This window comes from Argiope bruennichi, chromosome 8, assembly GCF_947563725.1.
Source record: "Argiope bruennichi chromosome 8, qqArgBrue1.1, whole genome shotgun sequence".
NCBI lineage: Eukaryota > Metazoa > Arthropoda > Arachnida > Araneae > Araneidae > Argiope > Argiope bruennichi.
The window spans coordinates 10,257,699-10,277,557 of record NC_079158.1 but is presented as its reverse complement, the minus strand read 5'-3'; the positions used below and the strand labels follow the sequence as shown (position 1 = coordinate 10,277,557).

The following is a 19,859-nucleotide window of genomic DNA, read 5'->3' as shown; positions in this document are numbered from 1 at the left end:
GCAATGAGCAGGGCCCTTTTTCATTATCGTAATGATGGTCTCGGCTACGGGGCCAAGGGAGGGGGGGTTCAGGTTTGAAATCCGACTCTATCAAAGAATCACCGTATAAATGAGCTTCCATCGGGATCCGTTGCCCTCCTTATGGTATGACGCCGAAGTTTAGAGAAGGGACGGGAGGGGGGAGGGATATCGATTGAAATGTCATTCCCATTGTCAAACTACAGTCCAAAATTGCAAGGTCTGTTCCGAAATAGTTCTCGTGTTGATTCTAAATGGGATGTGAATGGTATGATCAAATCATGCTAAACTCCTGATCGCGGGAAAGTTGCGCTTGTAAGGTTGAATTCTTGCAATTGGTGCTTGAAGTCTGTCGATAATCAAAATTTCTGAATAAACGGTAATGTGCATTACAATTCATTTTTTGACATCACTAACGCTTTCTTGTAGACATTGCTGTAATCGCCGAGTCCATTTTCGGTATTATATCTGCCGGTCACCATGATAATCTGAGTTAGACAAATGAAATTCGATATACAGTCTTTACATGAAAGTCATAGATTTGTCCTCAGATTTTAAACGAAATTTATCAGTCATCACGAAATCTAAATTCTGTACACGACAAGCTAGATGTTTGACATTTGTCATGTAGTCTGGTCACCAAAGTTGAATTCTATCAAATTTTGATTCAAGGGAAGAAATTCATCTACACATACAATTTATTTCGCTGCAATAGAAATCGATTGCTCATCGTGAAATAAATTTCCAGCAAAAATATTTCAAGTTTTTTGAAAATTTCGATAGTTATTTGAAAAATAATACCCCCATTGTTAAATGAATTACAAAAACTTTTGGTGATATCTTGAAAACTCATATATATTTTTCAAATATTTTATCTGATTAATAGAGCATTATTTTATTGCATAAAGTGATGGATAAAATTCATAAATAAAAATAAATTAATATATTTTTTTAATTTTTAAGTACGAATGTGAGATAAAAAATGAATTCTAACAGTAAAATGTTTACATGAGAACAAACCTGAGATTCCGAAATATCAAAATTCTAAAAATTAAGAGCATTTATCTGTCATAGTTTTTAAAATATTCACCAAAAGAAAACTGCAAAATTCCCGTTGCTGTCGCCTTAATACGTCTACATGTTATGAACCTCTTGATAATTCTGATTGCATCTAATTCTGTCGATCCTCTCATCGTGAAGTGCGAGCATTAACTGTGCCATTGTAAAATCGTCATTGGTCAGATGATTTTTATATAAAATGGAATTTTCTTTTTCATCAAAAAATAAACATATTTAATCAGTTGATATAAAAGATATAGAATATGAAATAAAATTTATGATTGGGAGAAAGATTTTATGTTGTTTAAATGCGATCGTTAAAAAATCATTTATATTTTCATATCTTTTCCTGTGAAGATTTAATTATCAGTCTTGTTGTTCATTCTATAGATATTTATGAAATTTTAAATAAAATGTATGCATAAATAAATATTTTCAATATTTGAGATTACATTTGATATGAGGATTTAGAATAACAGTGCTGAACACTGTCCCATTTATAAATGAAAGTTAGTGACAAATTTTTGCTTTGCAAAATTCATAGATAGCATCATTTAAGAAATATGGAATACAGGTATATGATGTGATGTGCGTCAAAGCCACTAATCGGTTTTATGGCAACTTTCCTCTCTTCTAACATGATTGTGGATTTTTATGTACATTCACTTTATGTCTCTCCTGAGGCCATTCGCTTATATTGTAATCTCTCGTTTTATAGCACTGAAAACATCTCGTTATTCATTACCTTAATTTGATTGTGTGATTAGTTATAGCAGCACTATTGTCATTCGCATTCAAACTACACAAAAAATGTGCCATATGTTCTCAATGCACAACAGTATTGCATGAAGGTAATTGAAATAGAGTTTTAAAAAGACAAAAATTGTTATTAAAAAATTCGATGATGTGTCTGTTGCCTATATTGGATATAATCCTGCTAAATTGCATCTATTTTCGCGCTTCTTTCTGAAGGTTTGTAATCGGATTCGATTAAAAAGTTCCAATATCGCAAAGCTTATATTGTTATGAGTATATAATATTGCTTGCCCGCACAGTTAGTTACATCGTAAGAAAGACAGTTTTACAGACAGCTCTGATGGATGCTGATTGGATGTCGGTTTAATGACCGAAGGATTGCACCATTTGGCAACTAATTTGACGACAAAATGGAAGCTTTTAGAATCTAGGAATTTTGGCGATATGACTAGTAAGAGGCTAATAATGCTGATCCTTCTAAAACTTTCTAAACCCTGCTCCAAAAGCTATAAAAAACGGATAAACCAAGCTGGAGTCGGTTGGAATCAGTCCTGTGAAGTGCAAGCGTTGAGTGGAACTCAAGCGATTAGTGAATTGAGGATAGAGCCCTGCGTTGATCCTTAGAATTAAATATTGAAACAGCCATCGAGTCGTGTAGCAGTAAATCTACAGCTGAATACAACTAAAGTGAGTTGAATGGCAGTCATTATTATTTATAAGTGGTAAACGAGATTGATCGAAAATATCCCTTTATTATTAATAATAACCTGTTTATCACTTTGACCTTAACACATACACAGAATTTGAATTTTCTTCGATTATCTTTGTTTTACTTTAATTTTAACACATTTGCAGTTCTTAAAATAACTATAATAATACCTTAAAATAACTCTATCTTTGAAATAAGATCAAAGTCCCCGTATAAAAGAATCTGACATAAAATACTGTGAAAAAAATTTCATTTCCAGGATTAAAGGACTGAATAATGAGAAGAAGAAATGAAGCCAAATTTGTTTTATATGAACTCGTATATTCAAAAATTCCACTGCCACATGCTAAAATTCGACCCAATCTAGACACTGGAGGAGTATACTATGTATGATTAGGCTCTCTGAAATTACGATACGGTCGCCAAATTTAGTTGTCTCTTTCAAGCGATAATTCACCAAATGTAGCAATTCAAAAATTTCAATTGTAACCCGAAAAAGCGAAAATAAATATTTTTCAAGCTGATCGACTAAAGTTTTATGAGTGGGGAGAGCGTACCGTAAGTTTAAGTCTTAACATTTTTGTAAACGCAATACATTTTCTTCTTTATACTATGAAACCCACGAAAAATAAAAATATTATTTATAACTTTCACTGCCAACTTTTGTATACTTCATTTTTTTTTTTAATAAGGTCCATGTTCGTTCGTCAAAACATGATTATTATAACTATGTTGCGAAGAAAGATTGATTTTCCTAATTGAGGTGAATATTCAGCATCTGTTTGCCTTAATCATTGGAAATTACATTAATTCATAAGCAAAAAGAGACTGCGTGAGCTACCAACTAATTTGTTGGTGATAGAATGACACAATTGATAAAATGTCTTTGATCCATATTTTAACCAAGTGACTTGTAAGTGAGTATGACAATGTAATGTTTACTATCCACATCAGTCATCTGTAGATTTCTTGGAGTTTTTACTTTTCATTCAATATCAACGAAATGCAAAAACTTTACGCAGATCAGCTGAAAAAATCAACAGAAATGGTCAAATTTTGGCGGCTGCCTCATGATTTTACATGTTAATATTGAACGTTACTAACAGAAAAGTATTCGCGAGTTATTATCGTAGTGGCAGTATCTCCTAAAATATCCAGTTCTCTTATCATCTGAGCCGCGGTCCGCTTTCAAACTTTGATGAAATTAGTGCAGCCTTTCAACTTTATTTTGAAACGTAAATCTTTAAGCAGTTTTCTAAGAACTAGGGAAAATTCGATTTATAATAATTTTCGTAAAATATTTTTGGATAAAAAATTACTATCGATTCTATTTCGTGGACTTATGAATCGTTAATAAACATAAAAATCGACGAATCTACTTTGGCACTCAGCCGCTTAAATAGAAATGTATTCGGTACACTCATTTTCCCTCATCATAAGAAACTGAAATAAGCATTAATATAAACCTGCTGTATCTGAGTGATAATTTCCATTAACAAATCATAGCGATGAATTTCATCCCTTACAGAATAGCGCCAAAGTGTGGCCAATGATTGGCAGCTATCTGTATCGGAATAGTACTAAAACTGCAATGCAATGAAATTTTGTTCAACTCCTATAAAACATGGGTACAAAACATTGATAACTAATGGTTACATCGATTTATTTCATAAAATTAAATTCGTGGTGGTCGTTTGTAAAGTCGAAGGTGATAAATGAGTTTTTAAAAGATATAAGAATATAATTATCAAAATAACGAATACTGCTATCAGAATGGCCAGTGTCCACCAAAGTACTCTTTGTTCACTTTTGTCATCAATTTTCCGCCCTTTGATGTTGATACAGTTTCCTGCACCATCGCAACGGAAATTTCCCGAATCACTGCAGTGGCTCCTGGCTAATGCTGCGAAAATATCCGTCCAGGGATTTTTTAGAGCAATCGTGTGTGCCGGTTGGCATTTGTTGCCTTTCTCGCAGCACACAAAGCAGGCCAAATGTTTTTCCTTGCAAGTGCAGTTTTTCAGGCCATTGTCCTGGCAGATCGAGCTGTTGCATGCGCCTCTGTGGCACGTCTTGGAAGTGCCTTGGCAAGGATATCCTTCTGGAGCCTGTTGGGGCTCAGGACATGTTGATGAATTTGTCTCGCAGTAGCTGATGAGGCAAGCCGCGTCGCTCTTGTAGCACACTCTATCGATGTTGGCATTCATTGAGCAATCGTCAGAGCAGCAAGGGCTTTCTTTGGGACTGCAATGAGCGCCTGTTAACCTCCGTATTGTGCATGGCTTCTCTGGAGATTTCGCATCTACTGGTGTGCAGCAGGGGTCCAAAGACTTGCAGATCCCTTCCCACCCACAATCGCATTCCTCGTCACCCTCCCGAATCCCATTGCCGCAAGTTCCAGCGTAAATTTTCAAGCACTCGCCCTGTTCTTGCAGGATGCGGTAAATTTCCTGTCGACTACAAGGAGAGAAGACGTTGCTGTTTTCTCTCAGCACTCTAGTAGTCTTAGGATGCATCAGATAATAACCTTTCTCTCCTCCAGGAGAACATAATAAGTTGTCCATGGGATCATGGTCACTGCCGAAAGAATGGCCTATTTCATGAGTGACGGCAAGAAGAGTAGTTATGAGAGGTAAAGTCTGACCGCGGGAATTGCGGATTGTCACAGCGGCTGTATTGAGGCTTCTCGGAACATAGGTCAGTCTGCCGGTCTTGAGTTTGAGAACTTTTTGACATATCCCACCTGGCGTACCTCTGATGCCGGGGGTCGGCTTGTAAGCTCGACCAATGGCATTTGAGGAGTAGCGCCTGTAGCAAAGACAGACAGATAGACAGTGGTTTTGAATCCTTCTGGTGAACCTTTTTAAGAAGTCTAATAAATCAGCAGCGTACGCCATCGGATAATCGGCATCATTTTCGCTCTTATACACGAAAATCTTTTTCACTATAATTCTTATATTATCTTTCAACCCATCACCATCAAAATCGGTTTTTCTAAAAACTGAATCTGCGTACTTCCCATGTAAATACAGAAAAGCGCTTAGTGCATCTGTATCTTTGTTGAAATAATGATAAATTGTATGGTCGGCGACCATTTCAATTCGGCATGCGTAATCTGCATCGGGTTGGGCGCTTCTGTCGATTCCTTTTGGATAATTAAATCGGCCGAAATAATTTCCTGTGAAGGGAAATAATAAATTTCTGAGTAAATATGATTTAAAAGTTGGACGCTCCTGCGAATCTTTGAATTCATGCTTATGTGGCTCTTCTATAAAACCTTCGACATCTTCACTTCTATAAATGACGGCGCTTCCGTAATAAGAAGAATTTGAAAGAAAGAATTCTGCCGATTCCATGAAGTATACGTCACCACCTTCCACAAAAGTTCCGCAAAAAACTTGGTTGCACAAATATCCAGCGATAGTTACGTCAGAAGTCGTGTCATTTGTAGCCCCTTCGAAAAACGCCGAATTGATTCTAGCAGACGTGAATGATCCGCTATTTTCAAATGATACGACTTCCACATCTTGGAATCCTACATCTTCGTGGAGAAACAAACAGAAGCTTCTGTTGAAGGCTCGGAATTGAATCTCTAGTTCGGCCGTCGTATTTCGGCTCGCTACAAAGCTTGGTGTGATTATTTCGTAATTCTTGACTTTGTGGTCGTACATGCTTTTGGCATATGCCGGACGACTTGCTGTTGCAATGAAGAGAAACAACCAGCCTGCAGGCAGGTATAAAACAAGAGAAAAACTGCCAATGTGCATTGAAATAGCTTACAACTAATATCAAATCATTTGCTGGTGAGTTTCAAAATAAAGTTTGAGTATTGCCATTGGGAAAAATTTTAAATATGGTAAAAAAAAAAAAAAAAAAAAAAAACCCAGTAAATTATATTGCTATTTTAAGCTGTAAGCCAAGCATATGAGATGCATAACTTTTAACACATATCTTTGAAAGTCCTCTTTCTAGTCACTATAAAAATTGATAATTACAGGATTTTTTAAAAATTTTATTTTGTATTTGCAACAAACAAAGACGGCGAACAAACAAAGAAATTGAGCCTCGAGATCTTCCATTTTAAGGTGAACTGTGATTAAATGATGACAACTTACTTTCTTACTGAACGCGACTTAACACCGCCCTAATTTTAGGGGGAAAGAAAATTTGATTCACTTAGATAATTCATTTGAGTGCAATGGCAAAGCACTTTTCCTCAACATGAACGTGACAACGAGATCTTATATAATTCTCTGAAATATACTTAACAAGCATTTGAAGTCTGGTTACAGCAATTGCTTAGAATGTGGTTAGGAAGTATTGACTAATTTTGAGTTTGCAGTGCAAAAGAATTTATCACGGATTATCTCAAATTAGGGCAGTTTTAGAGAAAGGACCCATTTAGTAATTCCGTGACAACCTTCCCGATGTAATTTTCAATTCTATAAATTTTCAGATCGATATGTATGAATGACATTATTTCCCACATCTTCAGATGCATTTATCATGATAGGAGGAATTTTAATCAGTAAAATTTGAACTTTCCAAAAGAAATCTAGACTGAAAATTACTACCCACTAACCGTGAAACTGAGCAAAGCATCCGCATTAACTTACTGTTGGGATAGTTTCATTATCATCCAATTTACTCATATTTTTATGTAGTAATTAATCTACGGGAAAAAGTAGGCAGGCAGTTATATTTTGTAAATTATGCTTTGTATTTCGATCCTCTTGATCTAAATTTATTTTTTTACATTGTTTAACTATATTTTCTTTTATTTTAAATGACTAATTTAATGAATAAAACAGTTTTTAACGATTTTTGATGTGTGTGAAAATAAGACACATGCTAAAATAATTGGAAGATATTGTAAACCTTAGTTTTGGAAGATATTGTAAACCTTAAAAGTGAGTGTTTCATTCATTTTAACTGTTTTTGCTCAAACAAATATGCCATTTTATTGAAAGCTGTCTTTTTCAGAATGCTTAGCGTAAAATCTATTAGTGAATTTCAAAAAGATCAAATGTTTACCTACAAAAATGATGATAAAAATATTAGAGAGATAACATTCCAGCTTAACTAGCTCTCTGTGTTTCAGATATAAACAAATATTAAGCAGCGCAACACTGAAATTTTCAGTGGCGCATTGGAGCTAAAAATTCAGCTATAAAATTCTTTCTATACATATAACATACGTTATGCACTTGGCCCACCATGGGTTTTTTGCATAAATGCACGTGTGAAATGAAACTTTATGAAAATATTATATTTTCTGTAGTATGCAGTTTTATATTTCTAACAAGTTAACACAATGTATAATTTTTCTTGTTTTAAGTCATTAGAAAATGCTCTTTTCAAACTTCCTAAAATATCTTTTTGCTAAAATGTTTTATTTTGTACATCAGATAAAGATTATTTTTAATGGATAAATGCTTATTATTACAATTTATTTAATTTCCGCTTTTTTCAGATTTTCACGTAGTTTAAAAATGTTTTCTTTCTCTTCCCTTTTTTTTTAAATTCATGTGCTTTTTTTTCCCCAAATATACAATATTTATTTGATTAATTTAAAAAGTCCTGCATTTAATTGGCTTAAGAAATTTTTTGTGAAATAGTTATTTTTCTGTTTTTAAGATAAAGATTATTTTAGAGATAATTATTTAATCTTTAACTGTTTTTATATAACCCTTTTTTTATTTTATTCCCTCCCTTCATTTTAATTTTTTTTTTAATTTTATTTCGAATTTTATATGCCAAAGTGATGATAGAATAATTAGAAACAATAGATAGATAATTAGCTAATTTTAATATTCTGGTACATAGAGTTTTATTTGAGTTTTGGTAATTTTTTCTTCGATATTAATGATGATATATAATGGCATATTTTTCTTTTGCTTGATCATGTTATTTCACAATTGAACGAAAATTGGAAGACCTTTTCTAAAGCTTTTAAGATATTACAGCATTCTTTCGAAAATAAATTTACACACCGTAATATATGTGTTATTAATGTTTTACTCATTTCAGAATTGCCATTTTTCGTCTTTTGAATTTTAAAATGTTAATTGTATGAAAGACTCTTTAATTTGAATGATTTTATTTACCTATTGTTAAAATTCTAGTGCATATTCAAATTAAATATATCAATAATACTTATAAACTAAAAATAAAAATTTATTTAATTCATATACATAATTAATTTTTCAAGACTTTCGATTTCGAATTCGAGTTTTATTAAAACCTCTCAATTTCACCTGTTAAAAGCATTATTTTAATCGGCTTTTTTTTTTTTTTTGTCTTTTTTTATGAAGAATGAAAGAAACTGGCGTTTTCTAAATCAGCAATAAAAAAGGTAAAATTTTAAAAATGACTATATAAATGAAAAAAAAAACGGAGTATGATAAATTGTAAAATGCCAGGCATTCTATTGATATTGATATACTTTATTGAAGGAGTTTTAACATAATTATTTTCTAAATATTTTTAATGAAAAAAATATGAATATTTTTTATATATATATAATGGAAATCCCTTTTATTTGGAGTCGTTCTGGTTGTCAGCATGAAATATTTATAATTTATAATAGGAATAAATAAATAATGAAATGAAGATATACTGAGAAACATCGATATATGTTTGACGACATATAGCGATGATGAAGTTTGGTCATCGACCACCCCTAATACAAAGTCACAATGACTCTTATTTATATTAAGATAAAGCAGCATCATTCTCTTAACCATGACTCCAATCACCCTTAAATAACATTGAAAAATAGTATTTGTATTGGAAATTGAACTTCTCATGTAAATGTTACATCATAAATTTTACAAGAAGGAAAAATAGTGCAAATTTTCTTCTTGTCCATTCAGTTGAAATTCTCTGGATTCTTGGTTTTCATGTTTCTAAGAAATTTTTCCTTTCAAACTCATTTCTTTTTTTAAAAAAAATAAAAAATTTAGACTTTATGTTAACATAATAATCAATCCCTTTATTTCAGATTAACAATTCGATTATAAAAGGCACCGTTGATTAAGCACAAAATAATGGATGCACACACACATTTTGTGATATTTTATTAAAGCTTTTAATAAATTGTCAGGTGTCAGTCGATGATCACAATATGTAACCGGCCACGCATAAAGAACAAGCTCAGCACCTTCGAATGAGAAGATCACGATTATCACACTTTGAATGAATCTGCAGGTCACATCACTGGCGGATAGATGCGACTATTTTAACAATTATTAATAATTTGCCTCATTTTTATTCATTCTGCATTAACTTCCCGGTTTAATAATAGCGTCTCTTTAATACTGATTTCACTTGATTTATTTTTGCTTGTAAATGTTGAAAGAAGAATGTCCAGCGAAAACTGTAGAGACCCCCAATATTTTCTGTGCAATCTCGTTCGGAGGAAATACAAGAAATCGCTGTTTGAAAGATACATGCTTTAGGAGTTTTGAACGCGTTACAGATGGTCGATTAAAAATTTGATTTATCCTGATTTATCATTCAGAAGATATGAAAAGCGTTTTGCCGAAGCAGCAATATGCGTTACGTGGGCATTCATTTGGATCCGACCTCGCGATACTTCTTAACAGATTGAACAATTATGAAGCTCTATTACATCTACGATGAGAGTAGTTCGATTATTCGAACTAACGAGAAAGGGGGGAAGATCACTTTAATTGAAATACGATGGTAATTCGGAAAGTAAGCTCCATTTGTGCTGACAACTGAGAAAATAGCAATGTCACGAATAGCCACTGATATGTGGTAGAGCAAGTTCAACTGAAAAATGAACGCAAAACATTTTTCGGCATTTGGAATTCATTGTGAGCCATAAGAACGATTTACAGGCTTGTCAAGGTCCAGTTTGGTCTTCGTTCATGGTAATGTTCCCCAAAAAATTTTGCCATTATTCCTTTTGTATGTTTTTGATCATCCCCTCATCTTGTCCAGATTTGGCACTGAATGGTTAATACCCTTCCAGCCCGCATCGCAGTACCATTTGAACGACGCATCCCGAAGTGTTGTCACAGACTGACCTTATTCTCTGGTGGCCAACTTTCTTTGAAAAATGAAATTCAGACCTTGTAAAAAGTTCTGACAAGTGTCTCAATTTGAATGACAGTTATGTTGAGAAGTAATGCGGTTTCTTTCTTCCTTTTTTTTTTTTTTTTTTTTTTTAATGCGCATAATAAGAGCTCTGTTTGCCAATTTTTACTTAACGGAGCTAATTTTCCAAATTACCCTCGTTTCAACATCACTGCACTGCAGCTACTTTAAATTGTTTTAGGACTTTCATGATCAATGTCCAATTTTAATTCGTTTTTTACTGCGTTAGTTAACGGTGTTCCAAACACTTAATAATTAATTTTATATTATTTTGTTTAGAAAGCAAAAGTATCAATAACCGAAATTTTCTATTTTTATAATGTTTAGCTATTAGTTACTTGAATGGCATTACACGATAAATGTCAGAGAAATCAAAACCACAACAACATAAAATAAAGTTATAAAAATGAAATCAAACGAATAAATTGTATTGATTTTATGGGCATACTGTAATTCGCAATGGTGACATAGCATGCTAAAATGCAGATGATAGAAATCGAAATAAGTAACTAAAAATGAAGACATGATTAAAAAAAAAGAAAAGAAAGAAAGAGACAGTGAAATTAGAAAAGTAGCCTTAATTCTTAAAATTTTTTGAATAAACTATTTTTTTTAAATCTTAAAATTCGGTACATTATGCTAAATGGCTAAAATAAATTTTATTAGAAAAAAAATCAAATACAAATTCCATTCAATGTTGCATCGATTTCTTTTATATTCATGAGAAATAGTACATCGGAACAAAAACATGGAGAAATTTGTTGAAAACAGCACAAAATATTAAATAAAAAAAATGTCTATATTAAATGTTAAATTCATGTTCCGAAGTTCATTGAATCACTATTACATATCTCAAGGCTAGGAGTGCGAAAAATCCTTTTATAAGTATAGATTACATATCGACGCGCCTAATAATGATTGCTTGATGAGACCCGCCTGTGTTCACTGCTTGCTTACACCCTAATAATAAGAAAAAAGATTTTTTCGAAGTCTGTTTTCAGACACAGAATACATAATTTTTTTAAAAAAGAAATTGAAGCAAATTGAAACTCTTTCAAACGTGAGAATCGTGAACTTCTGCAGCACCAAATAAATGAAAACACAGACAGGACCAAGAAAAATGTAACAGATTCGCAGACATATTGATGGTAACATAAAACAAAAGGCCTTTAAAAGAGACCCATGAGGATTGGCCGAAAAAGAACATTCCGGTGAAAACTAATTAATATATGATTAGTAGCTTAATCATAAAGTTAGCACTTTTCATACTGTTTTAAAGTTTCAAATTAATATTATCTAGACACTGGGTTTTTTATTTCTAAATGAATAAAAAACTCATTGAAAAGCAAATTGTGAGTTAGACATTTTGTAACATTTTTTTCCAATAAAAATTGCATAAATCAAAATAAATAAATGCGACGAATACGGAAAAAGTAATTAGAATTTTAATCTCAATTAAAAATAGACTTAGATAGTTTCTTGTTTATTTGCTATAGAACTTTTTCTTTTCAAACCAAAAATGAAGTAAGCTCAAGATATTATTTAGTCGGATTAAAAACCTCCAAAAATGGCATTGCTGTCAATATCTGCAGTGTATGGCTAAAACTTGAAAGCGCTATGTATGACGCTTCAGGCCAATCCTCACAATTTTCTTGCGCATTGAAGATTAAAATGGAATCAATTCATGTTCCAATTTGGAATCCACTGCGCATCGCGGCATAAAGTTAAGAAACATTTCTTTTTCTATTTAAAACAATTATTTAATTTTTTCATCGTACTTTCTCTGACCATGTGATTATAGTTTTCAAATTAATCGATGTTTTTTATTAGTTCAGTTATTTTATTTAATGAATTTTTTAAATTTACATTCAATTATTTGTATTTATTAGAGTGAAGGAATATAAATTCTATACTTTTTCAAATTTTTAGTTAATTTTCCTCTTTTATGATTTTTCCTTTTTTTCTATTATGATTTAATTAGCAGATATGTATGTAGAGAACACAATGTCTTTGAATACTCACAATTCATGATTTAATAAAATAAAATTGTTAAAAAGTGTTTTCATAACAATATTTTTTCACATTATTGTATTGTTTCTATATTAAAAAAAAAAGCCGTGAAGAAAAATGTGAATTGAAATGTGCTTTCTTTATGGAATATTTAATTGGATGATATTCATCATGACGTCATGAATTGACTCCATTACTGCAATGAGGAAGGGGTTGGGGGGCACCATGTTAGACCAGAAGTTTAAGGCAAGTGGCATCTTAGAATGGTAGCATATAACATGTAAACTACATGCACATTTATCGGAGGGAAACAAAAAAGAAGAAAAAAAGAAAGAAAAAAAAAAAAAAAAAAAAAAAACGTCAAACGACGCGTGCTCATTCAGAGTTTTATCCTAGAAGCACTTGGTGTGTGTATCCAACAGTCATATCTAAACTGTACAAGTCGTCGGTGCATCGTCGCTAAGGGATTCGGCACAAATCTACGCCGAGCCGGTCTGCATCCAAACATCTTTAAAATGCTTCATCACAATCAGTAGGGATGTTATGCCTACAGTGCATGAACTGGATGCATTCGGTTTCCTAATACGTAAAACTTCACCGAAAACAACAAATACGAACTGCGTTGCTATTGCATACGAACATTTGCTAGACAAGCTATGTAGACATGACAATACTTTCTTTCTGAAAATTAATTTAGAGCAAACCGCGACGCTCGTAGAATTTTGTCGGATCCTAAAGTGCATTTTACATGGCTCCCACACCGTAGTTCTGTCGCTAAAATAAAAAGAAACCTTTTCAAAACTTTTTTTTCGCTTTATGAAAAAGAAAATAAGTGTTTGCTAAGTATCTTCATAATATTTAAGTTTAATTGATGCTATGAAATTACATCCCAACATATTTTGGTCATAAATCTCGACCCATTTAAGTTAATCTTCAGAGCTATTACTGCAATTTTTCAATAAAGAGTCTCTATTTATAGATCTATAGAAGTGGATGAATAAGAAACAACAATGCAAGAGTAAGCATACTCGAATTCTTTCTATAACTTCCCCCTGAAAGTAAAATTTCAACCGATTTCGTACTGCGACATCAAAACGAAACACTACCGGCGAGTAGGAACCATGTGCTACAGTTGCAACAGATTTCCTCACCTGAAAATGAAGTGTTGTTTCACGATATAAAAGAGAACATTCTATTTCTAGACGTTCTGTCTGCCGAATATTGGAAAACGAAGAAGACCGCTAAGTGTTTTCACATCGATACTGAAAAAGACCTGTAAAAAGCTGCCGTCAAAGAAAGAAGAGATCTGAGGCTAGTTTTCCAGATGCACGGGCGACAGTAACTGCCAGCAGGTTTGCCGCAAGCTTCAAATGCAGAAGAACGTGGAATGTCGATGCAGATGGCGCCTTTTTCTTATTAGCAAATACAGCCGCCTTCGTCGTCCTTCGGTTCTTTCGGGGGCTCCTGGGGCTTCAGAGGAATAGCTAGAGAAGATTTAGGAAAATTTTCCAACAAAAAAAAAACAAACATATGAACTGCTTAAAACTCTTTGCCATAGGACGTGTTAAGAAAATACAACAAACCTTAATTGAAAAAAAAAATAATTGAATAATATTTTAAATTAATTGAATAACATTTTTATATGTTATACGATAACATTAAATTTATCTTAGAATCTATTTGAAAATCATGGTGAAAACAAAAGACGAAAATAAAGCTGCAACGTTATAGGAATTGAATAACTACGGCATACAATTCATATATTAATATCAATCAATTACCCATTGTCAAAATGATCAAATGAAATATACAAATGACCAAAATGCTACTAACACGTCATTATACATCTAATTAACTTTTTAAAATTAATTAAAACAATTCTAAATAAGAGTTTTTTGGTTTTTTTTGGTTTGACTCATCATTTTCCAATGTTTGGCTTAAAAATCATTTGGAAAAAGATTGTGTGAATTTGTCTTGTTCAAAACATTCCTTTCACTTGCTTAGGAAATAAAGAGAAAAAGTTTTTTTTTTTTTTTAATTTTTATTCAAAGGATTAAATTTTGATTGCAGTCATCAGAGGTGGATTTCGACAAGCCACAAATATGAAATGATTTTGAGGTTTTTTCCAAAAAAATTCTGTTGAAGATAAAAATATAAAATGTCATGTTAAATTACGTATACTTTTAGTGCTACAAGGCCAATGCTTATCATCTAACATTATTCGGTATTTCTGTTAAAGGCAATTGTTTTAATGTTATTACTTACTGGGTTCCTTCAGTTTTTATAAAGAATACACTTAATTGTACATTCTTCATTTATACAAAGTGTATATGCTATGCCATTTTTCATAACATATATCAAAGAGATAAAAGAATTATAATACCTTGACCGCTCTTTACATTTATTATTTTAATCTCAACATTTCTTTTTCTTTTTTATTTTAATGCAAAAAAAAAAAAAAATAAAGCCATGGTGATTTTTTTCTTCAGTCTGCGTTTGTTTTGATGGGTTGGACATAACAGTGACCAAACATTCGAATTTTGTATTAAACAGAAATAAAGCTTGAAAAAAAAGTTATCAATAATTACATCTGTTTCAAGTTTTTTTTTTTTTTTAAGGCATTTATTCAATTAAAAAACGGGGGAAATGCAAGCTCATTAATCTTCATAACTTACTTTTTTTAAACAGCGCTTTAAGACAGTTTAAAATATTTCTTAAAAAGTATTATCTACTGGTGAGTATAAAGTAAAATCTCTAAACAGGACTGCTTCCGACGAGGTTTCCTTCTTAAGCACTCAAGTTCAGGAAGTTAACAGTGTCGGCGATTAGCAACAGACCGCACTTTCCTCTCCGGAACCGAGAACAAAATAAGCATTTCTACTTCAAAGAACACCTATAAATGCAATGAACAGATCATCGCATTCTGAGTACAATGGCATTTTGATTAGTTCGTTCTGTTTAGACAGCACCATCATTTCCCTTGTGATCAGACAGGGATTTTATAAGTAATGATACTTAGACTTAACATTCCGTTTAGCTGTTTTCATCCATTTGCTTACTTTTTAAAGAAAAAGAATGGTGGAAAAAGTTTTTATGTGGAGTATATAATTCTTGTAATCAGATGGCAAATTCGCGTCAGCGTAGCATAACAATGTAATTGGAAAATATTTTGAATTTCAAAATTGCATAATAAAGGTACAGAATTTTATAACATCGATGAAAAACACTTGCAGGACGTTAGCACAAAACAAATTGTACGGTTCTCGATTATAGTGAGTAAATGTCTAGGAATACTTCTCCAGCAATGCATTTCATGTTTGTGATTCATGTGTCAGACTTCATTTTAAGGGGAAGATTGGTAATATGAAGAAATTATAATGCTACTGTATTGCAATACAAAATTTTTTTGCCTTTTCCTTTTACAAAATTTGATCCAAAATAGTTTTGATCAAGGTCTTTCTTTGTTTCCTCGTAAACAAAGTACAAGGTAATCACAAAATAATTATCAAATTCCGAAAATATAATTTTACACCGTTCATGTTTAAACAGGAGTAAGAAAAGGTAAAAGAGGTTCTCTTCCCGCTGGACATGTTTTGAAAAGCCATTAGCATTTTTTAATAGAATGATGAATGCCGTCGTTGTTTTGGCAAATGTGTGCGGAAAAAGTACGGAGCCGGGTCATTAGTTTTGTCAATTGATTTTGCTTTTAATAAGCCAAATAGGACATAAAATATTTATAAATGAATTCTTTGGAGATGACAAAGCTTTTGTTTTTAAATGATTCATGTTCAAATAAAATAAATATTGCTTTTGTAAATTAAAGTAAGTTGTTAAGATCATTAAACCTAGTGAATAAGATGACACTTTATTCACCCATTTTTCGTTGATTCTCATTTTCATATGCAGGGACGACCTCAGGATATTAGGGGCCCAATTGGAAACAATTTTCGATAGTACATGGTGCGCAGACAACTTTCACCCAGAATATAAAGTAAATTCAATAAATAAATACTTTTTAAAAAGCATGTTTATTAGCGAACAAAGAAGCAGAAGATTTCTTTACTTTATATATATATATATAAATTTTTAGTCATTAATTATTATTATATACTAGTCATTAATTAATGCTATTATGGAATCTTAAAATAATTTTTTTTCAAACTTAACTACTAGATGGTACTATTCACAGGGAATTAAAATTTAAGTAAATTGATTGGTCAATTCATAAATAAATTCGGAAAAAAATTAAAATTGTGTATAGTCATACAGAATATAAACATGTGTACAATTTCAAAATTCTACTAAGAAGTAAGAAAAAGAAGTGATAATTCTCATGAAACAAGTAAGCATTTTGTTACAAAGACATTCCATTAATTACAAATTGCATTAGAAAGAGAAAAGTGTCAAATAAATAATATGCTATAAAGATAAATATTTTTCAGATTTAAATCAATATGTTTATGACTACTTAAATGTCTCTGCAACTTGCAACGTTTTGCGTTGAGATGTGTTCCCACTGAAGAAGATTCACTCACCAAATGGGAAGGGGGAGGGCGGACGTAACGATGTTAGTGGCGATAGCAAAAGATTACTGTAAAGCAAATCTGAATGTTTAAATTTCAAAACTTAATGAAACTACCTACTTAAAAAGCTACATCTTTTTCGAGATGATATAATTGCTCAGAAATACGAATACTGCTGACAGTTGTTGTTGTTGGGGGGGGGGGGGAGGGGGAGGACAAGGCATATGTAACTTTCCGGTTTAAATCCAATTGAAAATCCAAATTCTGCTGTTGTGTTTAATCCCAGTGGGTTAAAGGACCCGTGCGGCTTTTTTAAAAATTTCAATTTTCTTATTTGTAAAAAAATACTGGGCGTTTCTTCAATTTGAAAGTAACTTCAAAAACCAATAATTCATTAATAACTGAAGATATATTTTGCACAGAAGAGAGTGGAAATGAATTTCATGCACTTTAATTAAGGTGTAATGTTATTCACACCATCAGATGATTTTGCACCGTAGTGCATGGAATAAGAATATAAGTGAGGTAACGGCATACAAATGATGCACGAGAAATTCTTCATTCCGGTTCACAAGGAATCGCACTTTTTGCAGTATTAAGAACCGATTCAGATGGTGTGGCAAAACATGAACAACAGAAAATAATTTTTATTTTTTAATTTTTTTTGTAACACCTTGTCTGAAATCGAAGCTCTTGAATGAAGGATGATACACTGAACATTATCTGCCGATACGTTTATTATTCTCCCATTCCTTTATGAATATTTACTGTTTATTGAAAAGGTTACTTCCGAATATATCAAAAATGTATTGGACTCTCTGGAACATTTTTTTTTTTTTTTTTGGCGAATGTGTTACATAACAAATTTGAATCTGGCGTGTTCTAGCGATAATGCACAAATACTAAGGACCGAACCGAGTACGGCCTTCTTTCGATATTTGCTTTTAGAGTACTATTTGCCTGATAAAGAATCTGGGTTCATTTGTAATTGAAAAGTTTCATTACGATTATTAAATAATTAGTAGAAGATATCTATATAAAGTGCAAATAGTAATTATTTTATCTAATTTAAACTGAGCAAAGAAACTGGACACTTAAAAAATTCTGTAGCGGCTTTATCTCAAAAATTACAACAGCCAGACCTAACCAAATGAGTGGGGGATTGGAACAAAGATGGGACCTATAAATAGCCGAAAGGGATCACATAATAATCCCAGTTTACATGATGAAAATTAAACGGAGATTTAATAAAAGCCACTTTTTTGAAACGTATTACTTTATCAGTTGTATTCATCAGATATTACTCGTTCAGATAATCAATACACAAAGTGATTCGGCTCTTGTACGGTTATTAGCCGCCTTCGAAGACCAGCTTGTTCGACGGGAATACTGATTAACGTTAATGTTTTTTTATAATAAATAATTTCAATTTTCAAATTTCGATAAACATTTAACCCGCAATTTTTTAAGCATTTAAAATTTAACAATGAAGGTTAATGTGATCTTTGCTCAAAATTTTAGTACAGTTCAATATCTAATTAGTGCTTTTTGCATGAACACCAGTTCACCTTTTCCAAATCACAAGCTGGCCTCAGTTTCTAATAATATTTTTAACTGTCCTTTTCTATAACCTTCCTGCAATGGAATTAAGGGGGAAAAACCTCTGGCTTACAATTCCTCCATTTTCTACCTCTCCCTTTTGAAATCTTCAAGAGGCGTTTCTTTTCGAAAAAGAAATCTTTTTCTTTCCGAACAGAATTTTTTCCCGTACATACCGACGAAATAGCTGGGTGGTGGTTTTCTTATAAGCATTCCTGCTAATATGTCCAGTAGAATAATTCCCAACAATATTAAAGACCTGAATCTGGAGCTTTTGACAGTCGAAGTACAGTTCCAAAATACCAAATTTAACATTATTAATTCATATGCTCCACAAGATTTTGATATTGATCAAACAAAACATTTCTTTAATTCTTTGTCCCTGCCTACTTCCACCCTGGACAATTTTAATTTGCACCACACCCTTTGGGGAACATCTCGTTGATTGGCTAACTTATTCGGGTCACATAATTCTTAATACAACTACTCCCACACACAGTTCATTCGGAACTTAATGAATCTCATATCTTACTCTTTGTTTATCTGATATTCATAAACAAACCTCTTACTATGTAATGGATTCAAGTTTCAATAGCGATCACAATCCTATAATTGTTTCCCGGTCGGTGATAGAAAGTATAATTAAAAACAATTAATGAGTCGAGGATTACACAACAAACACATAAAAATTTTAATAATGCCAAATAACGTTCCGTAGAAGGAATTATAATAATTGCAACTAAGATAAAAATTCAAAATACTTGATTTAAACTATTGTCACATAAGAGTTACCCTCCTTGGTGGCATCTTTTTTGGCATAATTATGAAAAGCTCAATAAATAATTTCGAAAAAAAAAGAAAGAAAGAAAAGAAAAAGAAACAACCAGAAACATTTCTGTGACAAATTGGATACAACAGAAAAAATGTGCAAGTCCGTTTCGTTTTCGCATAAAAAAGGCGAAAAGAGAATATTGGGACAAAATTTACATAATATTTAGCAATCCAAAAAGTTTTATAAAATCCTAAATATACTTTCGAATCAGAAAATTCGAACTCTAAAC

At 32.1% G+C, this 19,859-nt stretch overlaps 2 protein-coding genes across 2 annotated transcripts in view; both read right to left on the bottom strand.

Moving 5' to 3' along the window:
- Positions 1 to 4,209: 4,209 nt before the first annotated feature.
- LOC129981456 (disintegrin and metalloproteinase domain-containing protein 10 homolog) lies at positions 4,210 to 6,309 on the bottom strand. The gene has a single exon (XM_056092301.1). The coding sequence runs from the start codon at positions 6,307 to 6,309 to the stop codon at positions 4,210 to 4,212; it is 2,100 nt and encodes a 699-aa protein (XP_055948276.1).
- Positions 6,310 to 9,604: 3,295 nt separating this feature from the next.
- Positions 9,605 to 19,859, bottom strand: part of LOC129980488 (ras-related protein Rab-6A) — a 42,227-nt gene continuing 31,972 nt past the window's right edge. Inside the window, exon 8 of the mRNA XM_056090806.1 lies at positions 9,605 to 14,160. Coding sequence (XP_055946781.1) covers positions 14,093 to 14,160 — 68 coding nt within the window. The 3' untranslated portion in view covers positions 9,605 to 14,092. The remainder of the gene's footprint in view (positions 14,161 to 19,859) is intronic.